General features: G+C 42.6%; 2 protein-coding genes across 2 annotated transcripts; one reads left to right on the top strand and one right to left on the bottom strand.

Moving 5' to 3' along the window:
- Nucleotides 1-174: 174 nt before the first annotated feature.
- LOC308327352 (interferon regulatory factor 2-binding protein 1-like) lies at nt 175-5283 on the top strand. The gene is made up of 2 exons (XM_080780723.1): nt 175-2577; nt 4404-5283. Exon 1 carries the CDS (start codon nt 704-706, stop codon nt 2540-2542), a length of 1839 nt encoding a protein of 612 aa, XP_080636849.1. The 5' UTR covers nt 175-703; the 3' UTR covers nt 2543-2577; nt 4404-5283.
- Nucleotides 5284-5427: 144 nt separating this feature from the next.
- Nucleotides 5428-22433, bottom strand: micu2 (mitochondrial calcium uptake 2). Its single transcript, XM_080780724.1, has 13 exons — nt 21927-22433; nt 20225-20354; nt 19170-19201; nt 18992-19067; nt 17863-17910; nt 16993-17075; nt 14962-15018; nt 14269-14366; nt 12897-13068; nt 11304-11412; nt 10954-11027; nt 9968-10051; nt 5428-7238 (listed from the first exon to the last, which is right to left on the bottom strand). Exons 1-13 carry the CDS (start codon nt 22158-22160, stop codon nt 7137-7139), a joined length of 1299 nt encoding a protein of 432 aa, XP_080636850.1. The 5' UTR covers nt 22161-22433; the 3' UTR covers nt 5428-7136.
- Nucleotides 22434-22441: the final 8 nt, after the last annotated feature.

Raw genomic sequence — 22441 nt, 5'->3', positions numbered from 1 at the left:
ATCCACCAGGTGGAGCCAGTGTGGTAGCACCAGAGCCATGTCTTTTACCTAGCCCTGAAACATGACTCAGACTATTACAGAACTACCGTGTGATCCATGTCATTTGACTATCTTCTACCAAAACTTGTAGAATGTGCCAATTAAGTGACATTGATTACTATTCATTATGTTTAGGCTATATATTAACCTCTTTAACATCAAATATGTCGATTGAAACATACCATATTGAAGTGAATTAAGCAATTGTATTGTATAATATATCACAGTAACAGTTGTGTTGTTATTTTAACGTAAATAATGGTACGAATTGTTGTATTAGTTAATTAGCACTGCATTTATAGCCGTTTAAACGAGAAAAAAAAAACACTAATTTCGTTCAGGGGAAAAACTGCATCTCCCACAATGCCCCACACACTGTGGCGTAGGTATATCCGGTGTCTTATAACATTTTACTTCCTTCCAGACAGACCGACACGAACAAAATCCAGAAAGAAGACGTCGTTAACTTTTAAATGCTGTAACCCGAAATCCCCGTTTCTCGTTCTTATAGTTCTAGTTTGATTTTTCACCCATTCAATTCGAGGCATGTGGCTAAGCGTGTCCGGATACTGAAAGAATCCTCGCAAAGACGAAGACTGTACGTTATAGCTAAAGGCCTCCGAAGAAAGTTTGTGTGCGAGGAGAGAGGGGCCCTGTAAACAACATGTCCTCCGCCTCGCAGGCATCCTCTAGACGGCAATGGTGCTACCTCTGCGATCTGCCCAAGATGCCGTGGGCGATGCTCTGGGAGTTCAGCGAGGCGGTGTGCCGGGGCTGCGTGAACTACGACGGGGCGGACAGGATCGAGCTGCTCATCGAAACCGCCCGGCAACTGAAGAGCACCCACGGGGTGCTGGACGGCAGGTCGCCCGGTCCACAGCAGCAGCAGCAGCAGCAGCAGCAGCAAGGGAAGCCCAGCTCAGGTAGTGGGCCTATGGAGGGAGGAGGAGGGCGGCAGCACGCAGAACGTTTAGACCGGGGCAGCAGGGGGGAATACGGGGTCTCTCCTCGGCTCCCCAACGGTCTGCATAGGGCTGAGGATGTGGCCATATCCGAGGGCAGCCGGCAGAGCCCGAACACTCGCCGGGCCATGGCGGGAGCGGTGCCGGCTCTACACGGGACCATACCGCACGCCCTGTTGGCTCAGGGGTTAGTAGGGGCCCCTCATGGCCTTTTGGCCCCGCTGTCAGGCTCCAGGGCCGGGGCCCCACCTATTGCTGTCTCGACTGGCCCCATAATGAGCGACGGTGGGAGAAGACAGGTCGTGTCGTTGGGTGTAGGCGGCGCCAGCACTTCTTCGTTGGTGGGTCTGGACGCAGGGGTCTGGAGGAATAACGAGGTGATGGCCGAGCTGGCTGAGAGCGCCCGGAGCAGGGCTGAAGGTTGGCCGAACCGCCCCAAAGCAGTCCGGGATGTGCTTGTGACCCTCAGTGGCTGTGTCCCCTTTAATGTACGTTTCAGGAAAGACCATAATCTCATGGGGCGCGTTCTAGCCTTTGACGCTAGCACAAACCCCGATTTTGAGCTGAGGGTCTTCGTCGAGTACCCCATAGGCTCGGGACTGGTGTTCTCGGGGATCCCAGATCTGGTCAGGCAGATGTTCCGCGACTCGGCCAAAGACGCGGGCAAAGCGGTGAACTCTGGGCTGCGCTACATGGAGTACGAGAAGCGACAAGGCACAGGGGACTGGCGCGGGCTCACGGAGCTGTTGAACGACGGCGTGCGCTTTTTCAAGGAGCCCCCCATCCAAGAGGTGCTGCCACAGCCGTACCCCGACGCGGGCATGCAAATGGCAGCCGCCGGCCGGTCCGCGCCCCCCAAGGGCACCACGCGGCGACGCAAAGCGTCGCCCGGCTCCGAGAACGGCGAGAGCGACGGGCGACCGGACCACCAACAACAACAAGCCCGCGAGCCCTGGCGCGCTTACCCGGGCATGGAGCCTCTCTCCGGGGTGCCCGCCGGCGCACAGGAGGGACCGCCCCGTTTACACAGCCAGCCCTCGCCCATCTCGGCCCTCATGGGTGTCGCCGACAGCCTGAGCTCCAGCCAGATGGCCAGTCGAGACAGCCCCAGCATCTCCGTGGCCCACTCCTCTACGGCCGGCCGTCCCACCAGCGGGAGTCCCTCCACGGCCTCCTCCTCCGTCTCCCAGGCGGCCACCGGGCAGGGCTCCAGTGCCGTGGGGCCGAGCAGCAGCAGCAACAACCCCGGGGAGTCAGGGAACGGCACCCAGGGGGCCCTGCTCTGCTGCACCCTCTGCAGAGAGCGCCTGGAGGACACTCACTTTGTCCAGTGTCCCTCCGTGCCGCACCACAAGTTCTGCTTCCCCTGCACCCGGGGCTCCATCCGCAGCCAAGGTCCAGGCGGGGAGGTGTACTGCCCCAGCGGCGAGCGCTGTCCCCTGTCCGGCTCCACCGTGCCTTGGGCGTTCATGCAGGGAGAGATCTCCACCATCCTGGCGGGAGACGGAGACGTGACGGTGAAGAAGGAGAACGACCCCTGACCTCTCAGTTCCTGTTGTGGCTAAATGTTGACATGGTAAGGAAAGTTGATGTGGGTCTTTAAATTATGGCTGCATTGTCTCTAGGGCCTATGTACCTAATATAGTGTGAGTGATTGGTCTACAGCCTTTTCTTTACGAAAAAAAACAAACCTTTGTTGACATTCAAGACAAGTGTTTCATTCCACGAAGGAAAGGCTCATAGTATTCTATGAGCCTTTCCTTCTGTATATGCTCAGTTTTCATATGATTGAGTTAACGACGACAAAAATGGCAAACACAAACTTTTTACAACATTTAAGGATAAACAAACATGTACTAGGGAGGAAACAATTATTTATCAATTATAAATAAATACATTTATCCTGAGGGAAATTCAGTTGTCATAGCAGCACAGCAGTAGGGCTGGACAGAAGATGCAGGCAAGCGTAGAAAACGACTACTGAATAAGGAGTAACAATAGTAGAAATGGGATAAATGATATAAAAGACAGTATAATATTTATACTTAACCTTAATATGTAGTCTGACCTGGCTCAAAACATACTGTTGTCCTGTTAAAACCAAGGCCAAATCCCTGCTTCAAGAAACAATTTTTGTATTTTGCCACTGCCAGCGTGCCAGGCAAATGAGCGAGACAAAAATGACTGCATCATTCGTGCCTACCTTGAAATTCAACAGCAGCAGTATGTCAATTTGATGAGTCAGTCTTGATTGCAATCATTTATCCCGTGGCCCACTCCTCTGCATTTTGACATCTTAACCAAAGGCCTAAATACCTTAATTGGCCTTTGACTTCGTTAGGGATGCTCCAATCAGGGTTTGACTTCGTTAGGGATGCTCCAATCAGGTTTTTTGGGACCGATCGCCGATTGTTTTTCCCTCATGGTCGGCCGATACAGATCTTGTGCGTAAGGGGGAAATTTGAATATTTCAAAAAGATAAAGTCAAAACCCACGTGAAAACTGTTCCTGTGTGTGGGGGGAGTAAGGGGAGAATGTTTTAGACCTGTCACAAAGATGCAAAATTATATTATACTATTTATCTGATGTGACATTTATACCACTTAAATAGTGTAAAATATGAGTTTCTCCAGATAAATTGTCGATCACGGATCGAGTCATTTGGGAGTGAATATCGTCCGATTTACGGGAGCATCTCTAGTCTTCGTAAACATACATAGTGATGTAAAGTCACATGCGCTGAAACGTGGAAAGGCTTAACAGGGTCTTTAGGGGTGGTTTTGGAAATTGGTTAATATGGGGTCGGTCAATATAATGTGTGAAATATATTACTTACTTACTTACTTACTTATAGTACTTGCATTCTTTTATGGAGGCATGTTATAAAGGCATACATTCATGGTATAGGTAATGCAGAGTGAAAAATGGCAAAGTGCGGATGGGAAATAACGTACTGATTATGGCTGGCCATAACCGTGACATCCATTATTAGCTTAGAAGCATTCTTTTTTAAACAAGTAATTATGAACGTATTTTCTATTGCTTTCTGATGAATTTCCAAAATGTGGCATTGTAGTCTACAGGTAAATATCTTTCTGCCTAAGATGTTAATGGGTTGGTTTACACACTTTCCCATAGTGACACACAAGTTGGAAGAATGTAATTATTATCTTTAAACAGAAGAAGGGCTGTTGGTTCAGCCAAGCAGGAGCATCTCTGGGGATGCTCTCAACTATGGGCTTTTCAAACCCGATGTAACCATTTAAAGGTGTCATAAATTCAACGTCTTCAACAGAAATGGGCGTGTGACTGTGATCGCTCACTTGAGAAAGCACCACTTCATGTTTTCTTAACCTGGTTATTAAAATGTTTATTTTTCTCCCCCTTTTTCTTTCTCCACAGTGGATCAAACAACACTTTTGAAAGCACTTCCCTTATTTCTTACCCAGAGGTCCACTCGGCTACATTTCATTTTGTGCCTGTAAGGTGCATTGAACTGTCAGAATGACCAGAAACCCTGATAACCAACCCATGGAAACACCCCGTTTAAAGAAAAGAAAAGAAAAGAGGAACGGTGCACTTCTTCACCCCGTCTTTTTGGTTCGGGCCTGGCTCACATTTTAAGACCTTTAGGCTGCCTCCCATAGAAATACCGCCCCTGTTCCGTTGCATCAAACGTAGGCGTTCGTTTCACGAGGCCTTGTTTTAAAAGCCGTGGATTGAAAAGCACAGCTGTGTTTTGAGAATGACAATCTGTTTTTTTTCATCGTTTCCATTAAAGAAAAAGGTTGCATACTGTGCATTCAAGTTGAATGACGCCTATATCGATAGTATATGGTTTAAAAAACAGAATCACACAAATTATTCAAAACGGATAAAAAAAAAGAAAAGAAAAAAAGTGAATGTCCAAAATATGACAAAACCATTAGGTCCTTAAAGCCAAGGTTTGAAAATGTAATCACAAATGTCTCTTAGGTATGCTCTTTATTACATATATTGTACGTCAAAAATGTGAATTTACTTTCAATGGCTCTGTAATTTCTATTTTTGATACAATACAAATTTATATGTATTTGTTTATAGTACGTGATAAGAAGACCAAAGATGGCTTCATGCTCCATGTAATTTTATTGTATTGTAGCTGTGTATGCTGTATTCACTGATAACCTTGGCATCAGTCACTAATGTCTTCATCTATCACGGACGTTTTTTTTTAGTTAAATATTTACTTTGGATTCTATATATGGTAAGATAATTAGCACCACAATTGTCAATGGTTAATCCACATACTCGACTCTATAATAAACGACAGAATAGATATCGTAGTTATGGTGCTTTGTCTCATTTTGCTGAAATGGTTTCTTTAACCCATTCTGGGCGAGAACCCCTTTCGGTGTTTTAAGCATTGTTATACTTTAGCTATTGAAAAAATAGCAGATCTACAAGCTCGTAGGTCTGCTGTTTTTTGCAAAATCGTGAAAATGTGTCGCAAATCTTTGAATATATATATATATATATATATATTCTTTCAGAGCCAAAGTTTTTAACTCAAATCTTTGCTTCTGGGGTGGTCCCTGGAACAACATATTTTCAGATGGGGGGTCGGCGGCCGGCCAATTGCATATAATCTTGGGCGTCCTTGACATGGAAATGTTTGAGAACGACCGACATAGAAACAGAGGGTTTTTCAGACAACTGTCGGGATTTAGAAGACATTTGTAGAATCGTTCCCAGGTCAAAATAGGTTAAAGGTGGTGGGGGGGGTAATTTAATTTGCCTCAATCAACACAGATTTTAATGTATGAACTCTAAAAATGACTTTCCAGCAGGCTAGTTATTCAGATTCCACATTTTATTTATCTTTTAGCCCTCCGAAGACCACAGTTAACCGGTGTTGTAAACACTGCAGGAGAGTAGCAAAGCGTATGCATTACATAGTGCAACAATTATGAAAGCAATGACCGATTGTTGATATAAAATGCATGGCTGGAACAAGTCCTTAAAGAAGTGACGCCAACAAATATCACATTAAAAAATGTAAACAAAACCCACACCCAAAGATATTTGACTTCTATTGCAGCACAACATACAAATATATATATATATGCATATTCTCAACGTGATTGTAAACATCTGTACATAGAATGTGGTTTTATCCCTGGTTTACGTTTCACATTGCAGATGGGTGACAAATTAAAGACAGACCAAGTGTCTTAATAGTAAGGTGTTGGGTCGCCATGAGTCACCAGAACAGCTTCCTTGGCATGCTGGTGAAACAAAGTCTTTGGAACTCTACTGGGAGGGATGGAGCAATTTGAATAAAACATTCCCTCATTTCATGTTTTGACGGTGGTGGTGGAGAGTGCTGTCTAGCATCGGCATAACAGTAAGGGCCAGTTCATACTCAATGTGACAAAGGTTATAATCACTCAATTTGTGTCGATTTGTAATAATGAGTAATGACCCTTCTAAGGGAACAAGTGTACCCCCCTGCCCCCAGCATAACAACTATGCAAAGTGCATGTGATCTTGGTGTGTACACAGCACTTAATGCACTTGCCTACCTGTGGAGAACAATGGTGAAGGATGACTCGTTTCTGACCATATCACATGTTTCCACATCTCTGTAGAGGTGCTTGCTTGCTGCCTATGGCTTGCACAGCTGTCAACTCTCAAATGTGTACCGTAATCGTTTGTTTCATGGTGTAGTTGTGGACAGTCTGATCATGGCCTGCATTGACATTCTTAGCCTCCTCCTCAAGAACAGGCGCTCTTCTGTACATCGTTTTAATGCTTAAGCATCCTACTTTAATAATCGAATGTGCCCTTGAAACCACAGAGCTCAACCCTCTTTTATATCCACATTCACTAGATATTTTGTCTCATGGCATCTTCATCTAAAACCGAGGTAAACTGGGCCTGCTCAGCCATTTTTATACCACAGTACAGTGCGTGATTAGCTTAATTGCATATCATATGGAAGCAGATAAGACACGGCGTGTTTCTCCACTGTTAGAATTCACGCTTGTCCTTTTAGTTTGTCACCCGTCCGTATAGTTCACATGGAAATTGTCAAATAATAACGTTGAGAATGGATGCTATGTGTTGTCGTCATATCGGACGACGTCGTGTCTCTCAGACGGGGCTTCCCGTGTCCCGCATAGCCTCTTGCGCGCCCTTCAGCGTTTCACGCTTCACACACTTCCAGTAGCCAGAGAGGCCATGCTGGGGTTGCACCTGCAGGTAGGACACAATTAAAAAAAAGTGTTAAGAAAAATGGTTAAATGGTGCATTTATATAGAGCGTCGCAGTCCCGCCGCTTTTCATGACGACGAGACGAGAGACCCGGAAAATAATTCCCCGTGCAAAATAATATTTATTTAAAGACGTTTACGCCGCGGACAAAGCATGACGATAAACGCAATGTTTTGGGCCGATCAAATACTTAGAAAGAAGAAGAAAAAGGCAGGTTTTTGTTTAGTTTTTCTTCTTACTAATTATTTGATGATTGGCACAAAGCATTGTGTTTGTCGTCATGATTTGTCACAAGGCTTTGTCCGCAGTGTAAACGTCTATACATTTATACTTTTTGAAAAGTCTGAGGAAAAATGAACAGGGAATTATTTCCCGGGTCTCTCGTCGTCATGAAAGGGGGCAGGACTGTGACGCTCTATAGCAGGGATACTCAAATAGATTTACCTGTGGGCCACATTACAAAAATGGCAAGGGGCCAGGGGGCCTGCCTGTCTGTCCATGAGTAGTTATTTGTCTGTCTGTCTATGAGTAGCTGTCTGCCTGCCTGTCTATGAGTAGCTGTCTGTCTGCCTGCCTGCCTGTCCAATTGTCCATGAGTAGCTGTCTGTCTGCCTGTCTGAGTAGCTGTCTGCCTTCCTGCCTGTCCAATTGTCCATGAGTAGCTGTCTGCCTGCCTGTCCAATTCTCCATGAGTAGCTGTCTGTCTGCCTGTCTATGAGTAGCTGTCTGACTGCCTGCCTGTCCAATTCTCCATGAGTAGCTGTCTGTCTTTCTGCCTGTCTATGAGTAGCTGTCTGCCTGCCTGCCAGCCAGCAAGTTGGTTAACAGAAAATAAATTGTTATGGCTGAGTAAAATAAAATACAATAAACACAATTTGCCTGAAAATAGATTACCCAGCTATGACCTTTTTCATGAAAAATGAATGAGTAGTGATATGGCTGACTGAGTAAAATAAAACAATCTACCTGAAAATAGATAGCTATAAGTGAAGAGCAATTTCCGCAATTTCCATTTCCACCATTTCCGCAATTACCATTTCCGCAATTTCCATTTCTGCAATTTCTGCAATTTCCATTTCCACCATTTCCGCAATTACAATTTCCGCAATTTCCATTTCCAACTATTAATGGCAGCTGGGTTTCATCATTCAAATAAAATAGAAGCTTTTATTTTCGTTCGAGTAATAGTACAACTCTAATAGTATTACTTATAATAATGTAATTAAAGATAACTTCATTCAGATTTATTTATTTTTATTTCATTTTCCAGATTTATTTTTTAGATTTTCATTGGTGGGCCAGTCATAATGGTCCCGCGGGCCTGAGGTTGAGTATCACTGCTCTATAGGGCCTTTATCCAAGGCGCTTTACATAGATTGTGCATTACATTCACACACCGATGACGGTGTTCAGTGCCTTGCTCAAGGACACTTCGACACCAACTCTGGGGGAGCCCGCAGGGTTCGAACCGACAACCTTGCTGGTTACCATCCGGCCACTCTACCCCCTGAGCCACCGCCACAGTATTACACACTGACATGGCTGCTGCACTCAAGTCTAGAAAAGAAAATAATCACACCTGTGTGAAGTGAGGGGCGCTCTTATCATCGTACATCATCTCGTACTGGCCAATCAGAATGCCTGTTGCCACATTTTGGTGGACATTTTGACCTAAATTCTCCTGCCATTGTCGATGGCAAATATGAGACGTGTGTGGGGACAAGATGACGTACATTTTCCCCTTCATTGTCAACGGCATTTAATGTTTGCGTTGCGGACATTTTGTGGGGGTTCAAAAAAGGTGTATATAGGAGGTGCTAGCGCCCCTCAAAAATACCCTAGGTGGAATTGTAGCAGGTTGTTCCTGCAAGCCCAGTTTATTGACGGTACTACTACTACGGGTATTAAATAATCACTAGACGGTCATGAATTTTTTTTAAATATGTCCAGGATCGCAATATGGGCTGACAATATTAGCCTGCGATATTCCCTTTTCTACAACGGCTGCGAAAGAGAAGACTATTATAACAACTGCTTTTCGCCCTCGCCTGCACAGCATTTAGATAACGGACTATACGCCTACAGTTCTAACACAAATACAACATTGTATTACTGTTATGTTCTAATATATTATATGGACACTGACTGTGTTATATGGGGTTTGCAGATAATGGTCAAGATGCCTTTAACCCATTCTGAATGGGAACCCATTTTGGTGTCGGCATCATGTTATGCTTTAGCTATTGAAATGTTTAGAATCTGATCTCAGGTCAGAATGGGGTTAATCAGACCAGTGTGTGTCCAGTGGAAACCTCGTATGAATCTGATCTCAGGTCAGAATGGGTTAAGAGACTGGTTATTATGGGACGCGCGCAAAATAACAAGGAAGTCTGTTCTGTACCGAGACAAGAGACTAAGTAAAGCAGTGTTGGTTCTACGTTCAATCGTGCGTGCGTGTCACTCTTTAACCCCTTTTGGTGTTAGCATTATGCCATGCTTTAGCTATTGAAAAATGGCAGATCTACAAGCTCATAGCGCGCCACCGAGTGGCGCGCTGCGAGCTTGTAGGTCTGCTATTTTTGAAAAATCGACTGGCATAGAAACATAGCTTTTTTCAGAAAACTGTCTGGATGTAGAAGACCTTTTTCAGAATCTGATCTCGGGTCAGAATGGGTTATAACATTAACACACACAACAATTACAGTTTATACCTTGAGGCCCCGTAGTACCCGGTCCTCCATCACGTCGATGAACTCCTTGTGACTCAGGCAGTTGTCTCCGTCCATATCGAAGATCTTAAGGCGAGACACCCCAGGTGAATAGGGAAAAAAAGTTAAATAATAGCTATCACAATGAAACTTCTCCAGTTGATTACTTATATTAAAACTAAGATTTCTTTGTATTACAAGTTTTCTGAAATTATATGTTTAAATATGCAAATTAGGCATTATATGCGCTAATTTGCATACATTTCGGGACGATAAATCTGAAGATCGGATAAAGCCAGGTTCAAAATTATCATTTCATTTTGTTGACACATTAGAGACAAAGAAAATTACACATGGGATTTTTGATATCTCTAATTATCACTCCACAAATCAGAAAATAGTGTCAACAGGCATAAAAAACCCAATTTTCGACATTTTTTCGGTATAAAATGTGATGTAAATCAGGCTGTGAATGATATATCAACAAATCCATGTGTAAATGTCTGCGGAATATTTATGAATAAGACTGGAACGTTTGGTGTATGTGAGTTCAACTGAAGTGGAGATTCTTTGTCCCAAGTATGAGGAAAACTCATTTTGAGAAAACGGCCTTTAAAGATTTGTATTGTAAAATTCCAAAACGTTTTATTTGAAGCCACTATTTTGAGACAAAATATCTCATCCAAACCTTGGCAACAACATATAATGGCATATATCATTGGAAAGGTCTAGAACTCGAGCTGACTGTGGTCTGATCCAAATATGGTCACTTCCTTTGTACCAACAACCAATCATGAAAATAGAGATGGTGGCTTTTCACCCAGAAAAACGAGCTGTCATTGGCTAAAGTAAACTATCCAACTAAACATCTAAATCTGTATTTTTAATGTGTATTTTGCTTTAGTTTGAAAGAAAACATGTTTAGGAAGCAAAATAGCAAAAAAAAAAGAAAAAGAAGAAAAATCATGATTTCACCTGGGGTGTCTCACCTTAAACACGGTGTCCAACACGTTGTCCGACAGGTCGTGCCCCGTCGCGATCTTCACAGCTCGCTTAAACCGGACTGCACGACACGGAAGGAAATAGACAGCATGTGACGATGAGGCACATACCTATAACATTTTTCATACATTTTTACGTCAAGATGCAAAGCGGTGGGAGAAATGCATTGGTACATTGGTTTTGGCATTTGGTGTCGTGCACTAGCAAGTAGCAATAGCCGATCTATAAGCTTTAGATCAATCAATCAATGCTTTATTTCAGACCCAGGGAGATCCATAGTTACAATAGAAAACATACAAAACAGATGGATTATTCTTTTTATAAAGTCGAGCCTTACCCATTCCAATGGGACGATTGGCCTGACTCATCATTGTGATTGAGAAGGCAAAGTCCTCCAGATTGTTGGTGAAGAGGCAGAATGCTTTGAACTCATCGAATGTGATGCTCTGGAAGAGAAGATGTGTGATGTCACTATCGGGTAATGCGAGATGCTGTATTTTCATTACATTTCTGCTCTTGATGATATGTCTGGTGTACCGATTCCCAGGTAATAATAAAGTCACATACTACGAGCATGGACCTGTACCTACTACTGTAGATACCAAGCTGCATTGACCCATTTAGACCTACCATCAATTCTACAAATCTCTTCTAAATCCTAACGGTTTTCTGAAAAACCCATGTTTTTCAGAAAACAGAAAACATGTCAGTGGTTCTCAACTTTTTTCATGTCAAGGACCCCCAGAATTATATATATTTGGCTGCGGAGCCACATCTGAAAGTATGTTGTTCCAGGGACCCCCCCCCCCCCCCCAGAAGCAAATATATATTCAAAGATTTGCGACACATTTTCACGATTTTCTAAAATAGCAGATCTACAAGCTCGTAGCGCGGCACTCGGTGCCACACTATGAGCTTGTAGATCTGCTATTTTTCAATAGTTAAAAGTATAACATAATTGCTTAAAACACACCAAAAGGGGTTGCCGTTCAGAATGGGTTAAACTATGCCAAACATGGCATAGTCTGATTGATAAAATTCACATGGCGAACATTTTATCCTTGAGGGTAAACCCCGCCCTGATGGGTTGAGGACGGCCCCCCCCCCTTACCGACAATGATAGAAGAGCCTCATGAATAATATGGTCAATAGATCAGACTTTAGGGTCAAACTAAATCATCATGTCAGTTTGGAAGCAGTCCAATGAATGGACATTTTAAAATTATTGCACAAAATTATAATTAAAACTTACTTTCATCCACTTTAAATCTGGCCTCCCCATATATTTTGGGCATGTCTCATACATTGTCAAAAATAGTCAACAACAGCAGCACGCACACACACACACACACACACACACACACACACAGTCACACACACACACACACACACACACACACACACACACACACACACACACACGATAAATGTTCGTCGACTGCCTTTTTTCCACTGACGAAAACTAAATGGAAAATAAATAAAAAGCTATGATGACCAAGACTAAATATCCCGACAATTTCGTCAACAGATAAAAACTAGACTAAAATGTTAGGAAGGGACTAGTGGACAAGTGATCCAGTATATTTAATTTTGCAATTAGTTGGATGCTGAAAATAGCCAATCTACAAGTTCAAGTACAAGATCACAACGCGTCGCAGCTGATCAGTTATTTTCAGCAAGTGTCAAATCTGTCATTACGACGGCATCAAGGCCCGCCAGAACACATTGTAGTCAACCAAATCACCTGTAGATTTTAGTCTGACTGAAACTAGACTAACCCTAAAACACTGTAAAATGTAAAAAATGTATCTAAAACGAGATGAAAACCATTCAAAAGGCTACGACTAAAACTAAAATCTAAATTTGCTGCCAAAAACAACACTGAACCTGGAAAACAGTAAATCGTCTGTCCTCTCGTACCGTACCGTACCTGACCAGCGGGGATCTTCTTCCTCATGTTCTCCCAGTAGGCCTCGTTGTCCTCCTCGTTGGTGTAGTACAGAAGCCACTCGGCGAAGTCCTCCCGTCGCATGGTGTCCATGCCCTTGGAGAAGCGGAGGAACTCCATCTCATGGACCTCAGACTGCAGGTCCTCCATGAACCTTGAAGGAGAAGGTTTAGACAGTTTTTGGCTTAGACTAGTCATTGGTTAGAGTTAGACCAGTCATTAGTCCTACAACTACAACCTATCTCAAACCCTCACCCTAAACCTAACCTCCCACGGGGGCAGCACACCTAAACCTAACCTTAACCCATGTCTAAACCAATGACTAGTCTAAACTAAGTATGCACCCCAAATCGGGGACGTGCAAAACAGTGTTGTTTTTGGCAGCTAAGTTTCTATTTCAGTTTTAGTCATAGTCTTTTGGAATAGTGTTAATTTAGTTTTGGGTCACATTTTTTTTCACCCCGGAATGTTTTAGTGCTAGTCTAGTTTCAGTCGACTAAAATGTCATAAGATTTTAGTCGACTAAATCTACAGTTGATTTAGTCGACTAAAATGCATTTTGGGCGGGCCTCGATGCCGTCGTAATGGCATATTTTACATATGCTGAAAATAGCAGATCTACAAGCTGAGAGCTGTGAGCTTGTAGATCTGCTATTTTCAGCACGCAAACAAGTGTAACATGACTTACACTGGATCTCTTGTCCACTAGTCCCTTCCTAACATTTTAGCCTAGTTTTTATTTGTTGACGAAATTGTCAGTATATATTCAGTCTTAGTTTTAGTCATCATAGCTTCGTTTCATTCAGTTTCCATTTAGTTTTCGTCAGTGGAAAAAGGTAGTCGACGGACCTTTTTCGTCTTAAGTTTTAGTCGACAAAAACAACACTGCGTCAAAACACATAAGACATCAAAAAGGGTCTTCAGCCTCCTGCCCTTTTGAAATCCATGTCGTTATACACACCGCATCTCTATAGCTAAAGAGTGCTGGGTTGCGGACCCGGAAATAGCTGATCTTGTGAGCTTGTAGATCTGCTATTTTCAATCCAAAAAGTGCCCCCTCTTACTCTCTGCACTTCCCTGAGTGAAATGGTAATATACATGCAATACGCCAGCGGGTGATGCTGCCGTATAGCAGTGATTCTTCTCAACCTTTTGAATTCCAAGGACCCCCCAGTTTGTAGTCAGGCCACGGATCCCCATTTCATATATTATTTATCATCTCCGGAGGATCTACACAGTAAAATCCGGTACACACACACACACACACACATACACATACAGTACACACACAGGTTTCTTCAATTTACAGCTAGACAATAAGTTCAGCGAGTAACAGAAGACTGCTCCTTTCTACCTGCGGAATTCCTTATACTGCAACTTTTGCTCCCCGTTCCTTCCGAAAAAGAAGGCTTGTAGTGTAGTGTTCACGCCGTCCCCCTCCTCAGCGGGTTTCTGCAGTCAGGAGAGATTGAACATTGCAATGTGTCTTGTTACCAGTTATTCTAAAGTCGTAATCTTTCACCACGTTAAATGGCTATACAGTGCCTAGAAGGCTTTAAGTTTACACTATCCTGCCACTAAAAAAATATCACAAATGAACCCATTCAAAAACCCGGGAAAGCATCTGTGTCATTTTATATGTTTACGTTGGCTATTCAAAAGTAGCAGATATGCAAAGCTTGTGTATCTGCTATTTTTGATCATTTTTGAAAAATGCTCAAAGTGCGAGAACTACTGATTTCGAAAGGCATTTGTAAAATCGGCCTCAGAAACCGATCTTCATGTCAAATCAGATATATAGTATAATATCATTTTTCATCTTTGTGACAGGCCTAAACATTCTCCCTTTCCTCCCCACACACATGAACAGTTTTGACATATAATAAATGTGGAAATATTCAAATTTGCCCCTTACGCACAAGATCGGTATCGGTCCCAGAAAACCTGATGGGGGCCGTCCCTAGTTAATTAGATTCCATATGCTTTATTAAGATAAAAGCATAATATGGATAAGACATGCAGGTAAAATGTCACCATGTTTACTTACATCTGTGGGGTTGTCCTTAGGGACTTTGTCCTTTCTTTTTCCAATGATTTTCTTGAGCTTCAGTTTAAAGAAAAAAGAAAATAAACAACTTCTATTCAACAATGGGACTCGTGCACTTAAAAGGACAACTTTAGTTTCTTTCAACCAAGGTTCATGTTTTAGGTTGTTATTAGAGAAACTAAAAGATGAGTGTTCATTTGTTTTCATTTGCTGTGGTCTTTCGTTTTAAGGGATTTTAGCTATTTCTTTACAGGGGGATGGGGGCATTCAAACATGGGGCTGAATATGTATTTCTTTACTAAATATTATAGCGATTTTTTTTAAAATATTTATTATAGTCCTACTAGACCCCAGGGAATTACATCTGGCCACACAGGATCTACTGAATATGAAGGGGGAGATAAACTGACATGTTGAGCAATAAAACACAGTATAGTACCTCCCCCTTCACATTCAGTAGATCCTGTGATCTTTTGTGGCCAGATGCAATTTCCTGGGGTCTAGTAGGACTATAGTAAATAATAAATAAATAGAAATCGCCCAAGCCCCCCTGTAAACAATAGCTCAAATCGCAAAAGAACGCAGCAAATGAAAGAAAAATTAACACACTCATCTTTTACTTTCTCTAATAACAACCTAAAACATGAACCGTGGTTGAAGAAAACTAAAGTTGTCAGTTATGTATTTCTTTAAAAAAAATACAGCTCACTTCATTAACAAATGCTTACCTTGCACACCACTTACTGAACTATTACAGTCAATGTTAAAAGAAATGGAGAATCATTTAGAATGATGAACTACAGTAATAATATGGTATATTGATTTTAACAACACTAAAACTGGAATACATGGTAATAATGCATGCAGCGGCAATCTTTATTCACCAGATGCATTTAACCACATGAACCCAGGTGTTTCTATTTATCATTTCTTTTGGTTTTGTTTTTCTTCTTCAAAAATAGCATATGTACAAGCTCACAACGTGTCACATCACAACACAACGGTGTGAGCTTGTAGATAAGCTATATCTCCGCCGGTTGTCATACGACAACGCATATAGGGCTCGACGTGGTTAAGCTTGCGAACAAAGCCAAATCACAACAATGGGACAAGTGGTCCATAAAGAGCTGACATGCAATCTATCTAAAAGAAAATAGCCGAGAATAATCACGAGAAAGAAAAAAACAACAACACGCAGACATAAATCGTCACCCCCAGGTGGTCAGTCCTGGTGAAATGTATGCACAAGATATGTACAGTACACATAGACAGTATTGGCCTTGGGTGAGTTGTTACATAACCCATTCTGGGCGGGCCGGAACCCCTTTTGGTGTTTGTGGCATTATGTTATACTTTAGCTATTTTTGAAAAAGTCTTGAAAATGTGGTGCAAATCTTTGAATTTTATATTCTTTCAGAGCGAACGTTTTAAGTCAAATCTTTGCTTCTGGGGGAGGTCCCTGGAACATCATTTTCAGATGGGGGTCGGCGGCCAATTACATATATTTTTCAGGGTACTTTTTCAGAAAACTGTCAGGATTTAGAAGGCATTTGTAGAATCGTTCTCAGGTCTAAATGGGTTAAAATAAAATAAAACATCCAATATAGACAGTGCATAATATGCATTGACAATCTAATTGAGGCAGGGAGGATGCAAAGACATGGCAAATAATAAAACAGACATGGGCATTGGGCAACTAGCAGCACCGTACACGTTTCCCTCACCTTCCAGGTGGCGTCGGCACCATCTGTCCATACTTTATTTTGGTAGCATCAGTACTTGAGGCAGCATTAAAGGTAGTAATATTTTTACAATTTAAACGTGCATACATAATACTCAAAGAAAATATATTGTATGAACTATTAATATTCAGCAATAAACTCAGAAATATATTCCGTTGTCAGTTCAAAGGTTAGGTACTGAAATGTATAAATTCAACTCAAGTCAATACAATTGTATTATCGCAGTAATCTCACCGTACAATTATGCCAAGATTTAAGTCACATTTGAGCCCCGAATAAAAATGCTTACCTTCAGAAACTCCTTTCTGTCCACCTGCTCATTGCCGTCAATATCAAGCATTTTGAAAGCTATATGAAATCCAGTGCCTGGTTCTGAAAGGGCATTGCATTATCTGTTATTACGGTTTCTGCTGTAGAGAGTTAGTCCAATAATAATGTAATTTGACCTCAAACATAAAAACAAAAATAAAATAAGTCAGCTGATTTTGTAGCCCAAGGAGTGTTTTTATGCAAAACTAATGCTTGGAATTGATTGATTCAGCATCATGAAAATCCTCTAGTTTTGACATGTCACATGCTACTTAAAGCAAAAGGAAATCTAGAAATGATTTGCCTTATATTGGATGGCTATGGTGGCCATACTGTACAGGCCATTTTCAACACTTTCCCCTCAGACAAATCCAGGCAACCTTTTTTTCTGTTATTCAGGATATATTGAAGATACAAAATCAGCTGAGTTTTTTTGTTTTGCAATTAGTTTGAGGTTGATCCTGTACTAAGTTCACAACATGCTGGTTCAGAGAGTAGCAGTCCTACGGCAGAAAGCAAAGCCATGTTGAAAAGAATGAAAAGTACAAGCAAAGCCATGTTGAAAAGAATGAAAAGTACAAAGAAAAAAAAGCAACGTCTTGTATATTTTTTTACCAAAAGAGATGCTACTGCACCTTTGAGTCACACGATGCTTTTTACCTATGCTTCATTAACACTCACAAAACACCCTAAATAAAGTTGACATGCCACAACTTCAACACTGCTAGAATAGACCCCCTGCGCGGGACTCCAGTCGATGATGTATATCTAGGATTTAAGTGGTTAAATGTAGCCTCCGAGGCAAACTGTATCGTAGCTTCGTAGCACAATGCAATGTTTAAAAACTTACTGGTCAGAATGGTCAACAGGAACAGGTACTCCGTATAGGATATCAAACCTGCAAGAGAGACGATATATTATAATGTGGTACATCGTAATATTAGGGCTGCCAGGCTGCACAACCTAGTGTGTTTCAGTTACATTGCAATGTACAGTACACACGGCAAAGGATGCGATGGGGTTAAGGGCCGATTCATACTCCTATTTTACCGTTGTTTCGGCGCTGTAGTGCCGAAATGATTTTGGCTCGTCAGAATTTTTCAGTTTCAGTAGCACCGAAGAGCCGACTTTAGGACGGTACGGTACCCACCCCCCCCCCCCCCCCCCCGAACCTCAAATGACGTCTCATTGTAGTAGGCTCTACAGAGCCGAACTGACTTTTATTCGGCTCTAAAATAGGAGTATGAATCGTGCCTAAGGCAATTATTGGACTCAAACAAAAAAGAAAAAAATAGCTACGTTTTTTCATGACTAATCTGGAAAAACTAGTCACGTTTTTTCATGACGATGATTGACATGATGATCAGTAGAACGATTTCATGATTTCTTGATAACCGTCTCGTATGCACATTGTGCGTTCATCGAGGTCATGTTGAGTCAACCACTAGAGTGCTGAACAACAAACGGCAGCCTAGATTTCTAGAGTAGTAAGTAGCCTTGCCGAGCCATGAGGCCCATAGGGGCAGGAGCCTATCTCCTGTTTCTGTAGCCATGAGGCCCATAGGGGCAGGAGCCTATCTCCTGTTTCTGTAGCCATGAGGCCCATAGGGGCAGGAGCCTATCTCCTGTTTCTGTAGCGTGAGGCAGCTTGATGTACAAGTACACCCCCTGGACATGACGCTAGTATGTCTCAGGGCGGACACTCTAACCACAAGGCCACTGAGCTGATTTCTAGAGTAATCCAACATAATTTCCAAATGGAGACAATTGCTATTGAAGTTTAGATAACAGCATAACATTACAGTACCTGTAACGTGTATGTGTGGTGCATGCATGTACAATATACATGAAAAACTAATTGTTCAACTATCTTAAATAAATATATTACATACTGTACTTGACTGCAGTTTACATACATATACTTATATATTTTTTCTTTTCAATTGGTATTTTTATGCTGTTTTAGGGATTGCTCTTACCAATGTCTCCGATGTTTCTGAACAGATCCTCGCCAGCTTTTGCTCGTGAGGCAACATTCAACATTTCATCAACATCCTGCACATATACCCACAAGAAACAAGACACGTTTAATGTGAAGACTACTGCTCTCGTTTACTTTAAATTTTCGTTTCACACTCTGGCAATGTAAATACGCACCTCTTTAGTTAAAACTTTCTTCAGCAGCTTTCCTAGAGCAAATGAGGGGAATAGCACAAAAAATACAATTACACACGAGATTATCACCTGATCTGGTCTAGAAAAAATAAAATAATAATCTGTCTAAGTAATGTTTTCTTTTTGTGTTCCCTCTATTATCTGGGAACAACCCCTTGCGCTTCCTGCTGACATTTAGGAAAATGTATCAATTTGGGAAATTACGTTTATTCCACAATGCCAGTAATTTAACAACTTAAACCCCATTATCCTTTATTGACCCAAATCCCCCAGAGGTCCATACTAGGCCAACTCATTTCCACAACGTGTTGCAACGTGGTACGTAGTGTAGTATGAGCTTGTACAGTAGACCTGCTATTTTTGGCCAATGTTTGCCCCCAGAATAGGGATGCTAGTACGGTTCATGTTATTAACATTAACATTTTATTAACGGTGGCTCAGGGGTAGAGTGGCTGGATGGTGACCGCAAGGTTGCCAGTTCGAACCCTGTGGGCTCCCCCAGAGTTGTTGTCGAGGTGTCCTTGAGCAAGACACTGAACCCCCAATTGCTCCTGATGTGCTGTTTGGTGCCTTGCAAGGTTTCCGCCGCCATCTGTGTATGAATGGGTGAATGTGATGCACAATCTATGTAAAGCGCCTTGGATAAAGGCGCTATACCGTATATAAATGCACCATTTACCCATTTATTAAAACTGCATCAGCCACATTCCTGAAAGAGAGTAGTTATATGCTTGGCTTGGCTGTACTTTAGCTAGACGATGAGGTGTTATCACAGATTGAAGCAAATGTGGTCTTACAGCTGCAGCCCACATCTGATCCGTTAGTAACAGCATAGTTGACAGGTTACCTCAGTCTCAAGGAAAAGAGCTGGATATCGTTTGTATGAATGAGACAGAGACAATGGGGAGGGTGTGACTAGTCTAATGGTTCATTTGAAAATCTGCCGTTTTCAGCAACAAAGCGGTTGGTTGTTGGAAGAAGTATAAGCAGACTAAGAAGAAACAAGATCTGTTTGTTTGAACGGTGTCGTTCCTTACGGTCGACATCCTCCAGCATCACTGAGAAGAGGAAGTCCCGTGGCGTCATGTATGGCTCCTGTTCATATGTCATCGATGCAAACTGGTTGAAACGGATCCTTCTAGCAGACGCCCGGGGCACTGCGGCATCCTGAGAAAACACGGCCAGGCATCCAACACTTAAAAGCACGGAACGTGGTAAGTCTCTGCACCGAAAAGGACTGGGCGGGCATGGAACACGACATTTTCTACTATTATTTGGGGAAGTGGCCAAGACCGTCAGAGATACGCAAAAGGTCAGGATGAATAAAATGTGGCTTTTTTTCTAAAGGCACTTTGACGTAGATTGTGCATTACATGATTCACCCTATGGTGGAGGAAACCATGCAAGGCAAGGCACCAACCTGCACAGCAATTAGGAGTTGATGATAACTTCAGAGTCTTGCTCCAGGACACTTCAACACTAACTCTGGGGGAGACCGGGATCCAACTGAGTCACGGTTCCCATCCAGCTGTTCTCCCGGCCCCACTGCTGCGTCATCTCTGATAGTCTTGGCCGACTTATGTTTTATGTGCTTATGTTATTCATTAATTCATGCATGTTTTATTTATTCTCGAAATTACACTGAGTAATTAAACTCATTTTCAGTGTCGTCGAGTAATACAATATCATGTAGAAAAACGTCACAATACATCAGGAAAAGAAAAACAAAAAAACAAAAACATGTGAATTACATAGGTTTACAAATAAAAAGCTAAGACACTTTTGACCTAATTTCTGTTCATCGTCAATGGCAAATCTTGAGACTGTATATAGGAGCTGTATATAGGAGAGGCTAGCGACCCCTTAAAAATAAAATCCACCTGACCAGTCTTCTCCCCAAGTCCATCATTCTGATGGTTTGCATGGCCTTAACATTTATTGTACAACTGAGTCAACCGATAAACTGACTGTTAGCTTATCTAAAAAAATTATGACAAATTTGACATGCATTAGGATTAGGCTACGGACCCCCCGGCCCATTTAATGGCATTTCTATCTCTTGGACCCCAATTTAAATAGTAATAAACTCTGGAACCAAATGGACCCTGGTTCCATTTGTACACTCTCTGAGTCACAGACCCATAAGGGTCCATTTGGTTCCATTTGTACACAGAGTCTGAATTACAGAGCCATAATAAGGGTACCGAGTGGAATAGTAAGAGAGTGGCGACACGCTTTGATCTCGCCGCAAAGCGGATGGCTATGGTCTATAGTTCCAAACATTGGAACTATCTCCCATTGAGATATAATGAGCACTTCCGCATTCCATTGTTACAAGTCAACGCTAGTGTCGCCATTCTTTTACCATTCCACTCGGCTCTGGTAGCCTCGGAATGTCGGAAACGTTCCCCCTGGAACTCCCTCAAGGACCCCATGGGGGTCCCCGGACCCCACTTTGGGAACCGTGGGGAAGGCATGTAAACAGTAAGTTCACGCCCTCTTTCTCTGAATGTGATAAAGTTGGCGTTGTTGCGCATTTTATCCAACGCTAAAAAACACATCAATATACATACTTATTCTGTACAACAACAAAAGCAAAACATCTATAACACACATCACCACGAGAACAACATAATGTCACATGTATGTGGACCACACAGTCAGTTCACAGTTGACTTGTTTAGTATTTCTACTGCTAACAGAACTATATGTAGCAGCTGAGCTAACATCAACTTATACCTTGTGTTCCTCCTCCTCTGCGTGGACGGCGAAGGGCAGCGTTGCATTCTGATGATAAGCATACATCAGCCCGGTGGTCCCGACCAGGGAGCCCAGTAACACAGCACGGGGACCACCCAGCAGCATGGCGGCACGGGCACGGCGCGGCGGACCCCCCACCACCAGTCCCACCAGAGCCCGAGGCCTCCTCACAAAGTTCCGCAGGACAGCAGCAACTCTTCCCCAGCTGGCCATCTTTGTTTTTGTTGTTGAAGCCAAGGTAAGGAAGAAAAGTCGTTTTAACACAAAACTATGCCAACCTGCACAACAGTAGCGAAACACAGCTCCCCTCTTGGACCTGTGTGTGTGTGTGTGTGTGTGTGTGTGGCTGCTGTCAGTGGCCTGGCCTGGCCCACTTTGGTTCAGAATGGAACGGTCTGGTCTGGCGTCGAGTTCAAGCACAGTTGTCGAGTCGAGAGGAGGTGCATAGTTACAGTAGAGAGGAGGTGGTTACAGTAACACACAAGTAAGGTTGT

Source organism: Protomyctophum bolini, assembly GCF_963924005.1.
Source record: "Protomyctophum bolini genome assembly, chromosome: 13".
Classification (NCBI taxonomy): Eukaryota; Metazoa; Chordata; class Actinopteri; order Myctophiformes; family Myctophidae; genus Protomyctophum; species Protomyctophum bolini.
Note: the sequence above shows the minus strand (reverse complement) of the source record. Positions and strands in the feature narration are given on the sequence as shown.

Excerpts from the sequence above, each read along its gene's own strand:
- LOC308327352 (XM_080780723.1), top strand. The coding sequence starts at position 704 with ATGTCCTCCGCCTCGCAGGCATCCTCTAGACGGCAATGGTGCTACCTC.
- micu2 (XM_080780724.1), bottom strand. The coding sequence starts at position 22,160 with ATGGCCAGCTGGGGAAGAGTTGCTGCTGTCCTGCGGAACTTTGTGAGG. Across the intron at positions 20,355-21,926 it reads CAGAGGAGGAGGAACACAAG|GATGCCGCAGTGCCCCGGGC; the intron begins GTATAAGTTGAT and ends GTGTTTTCTCAG. Across the intron at positions 14,367-14,961 it reads CTAAGGACAACCCCACAGAT|AAACCCGCTGAGGAGGGGGA; the intron begins GTAAGTAAACAT and ends TCCTGACTGCAG.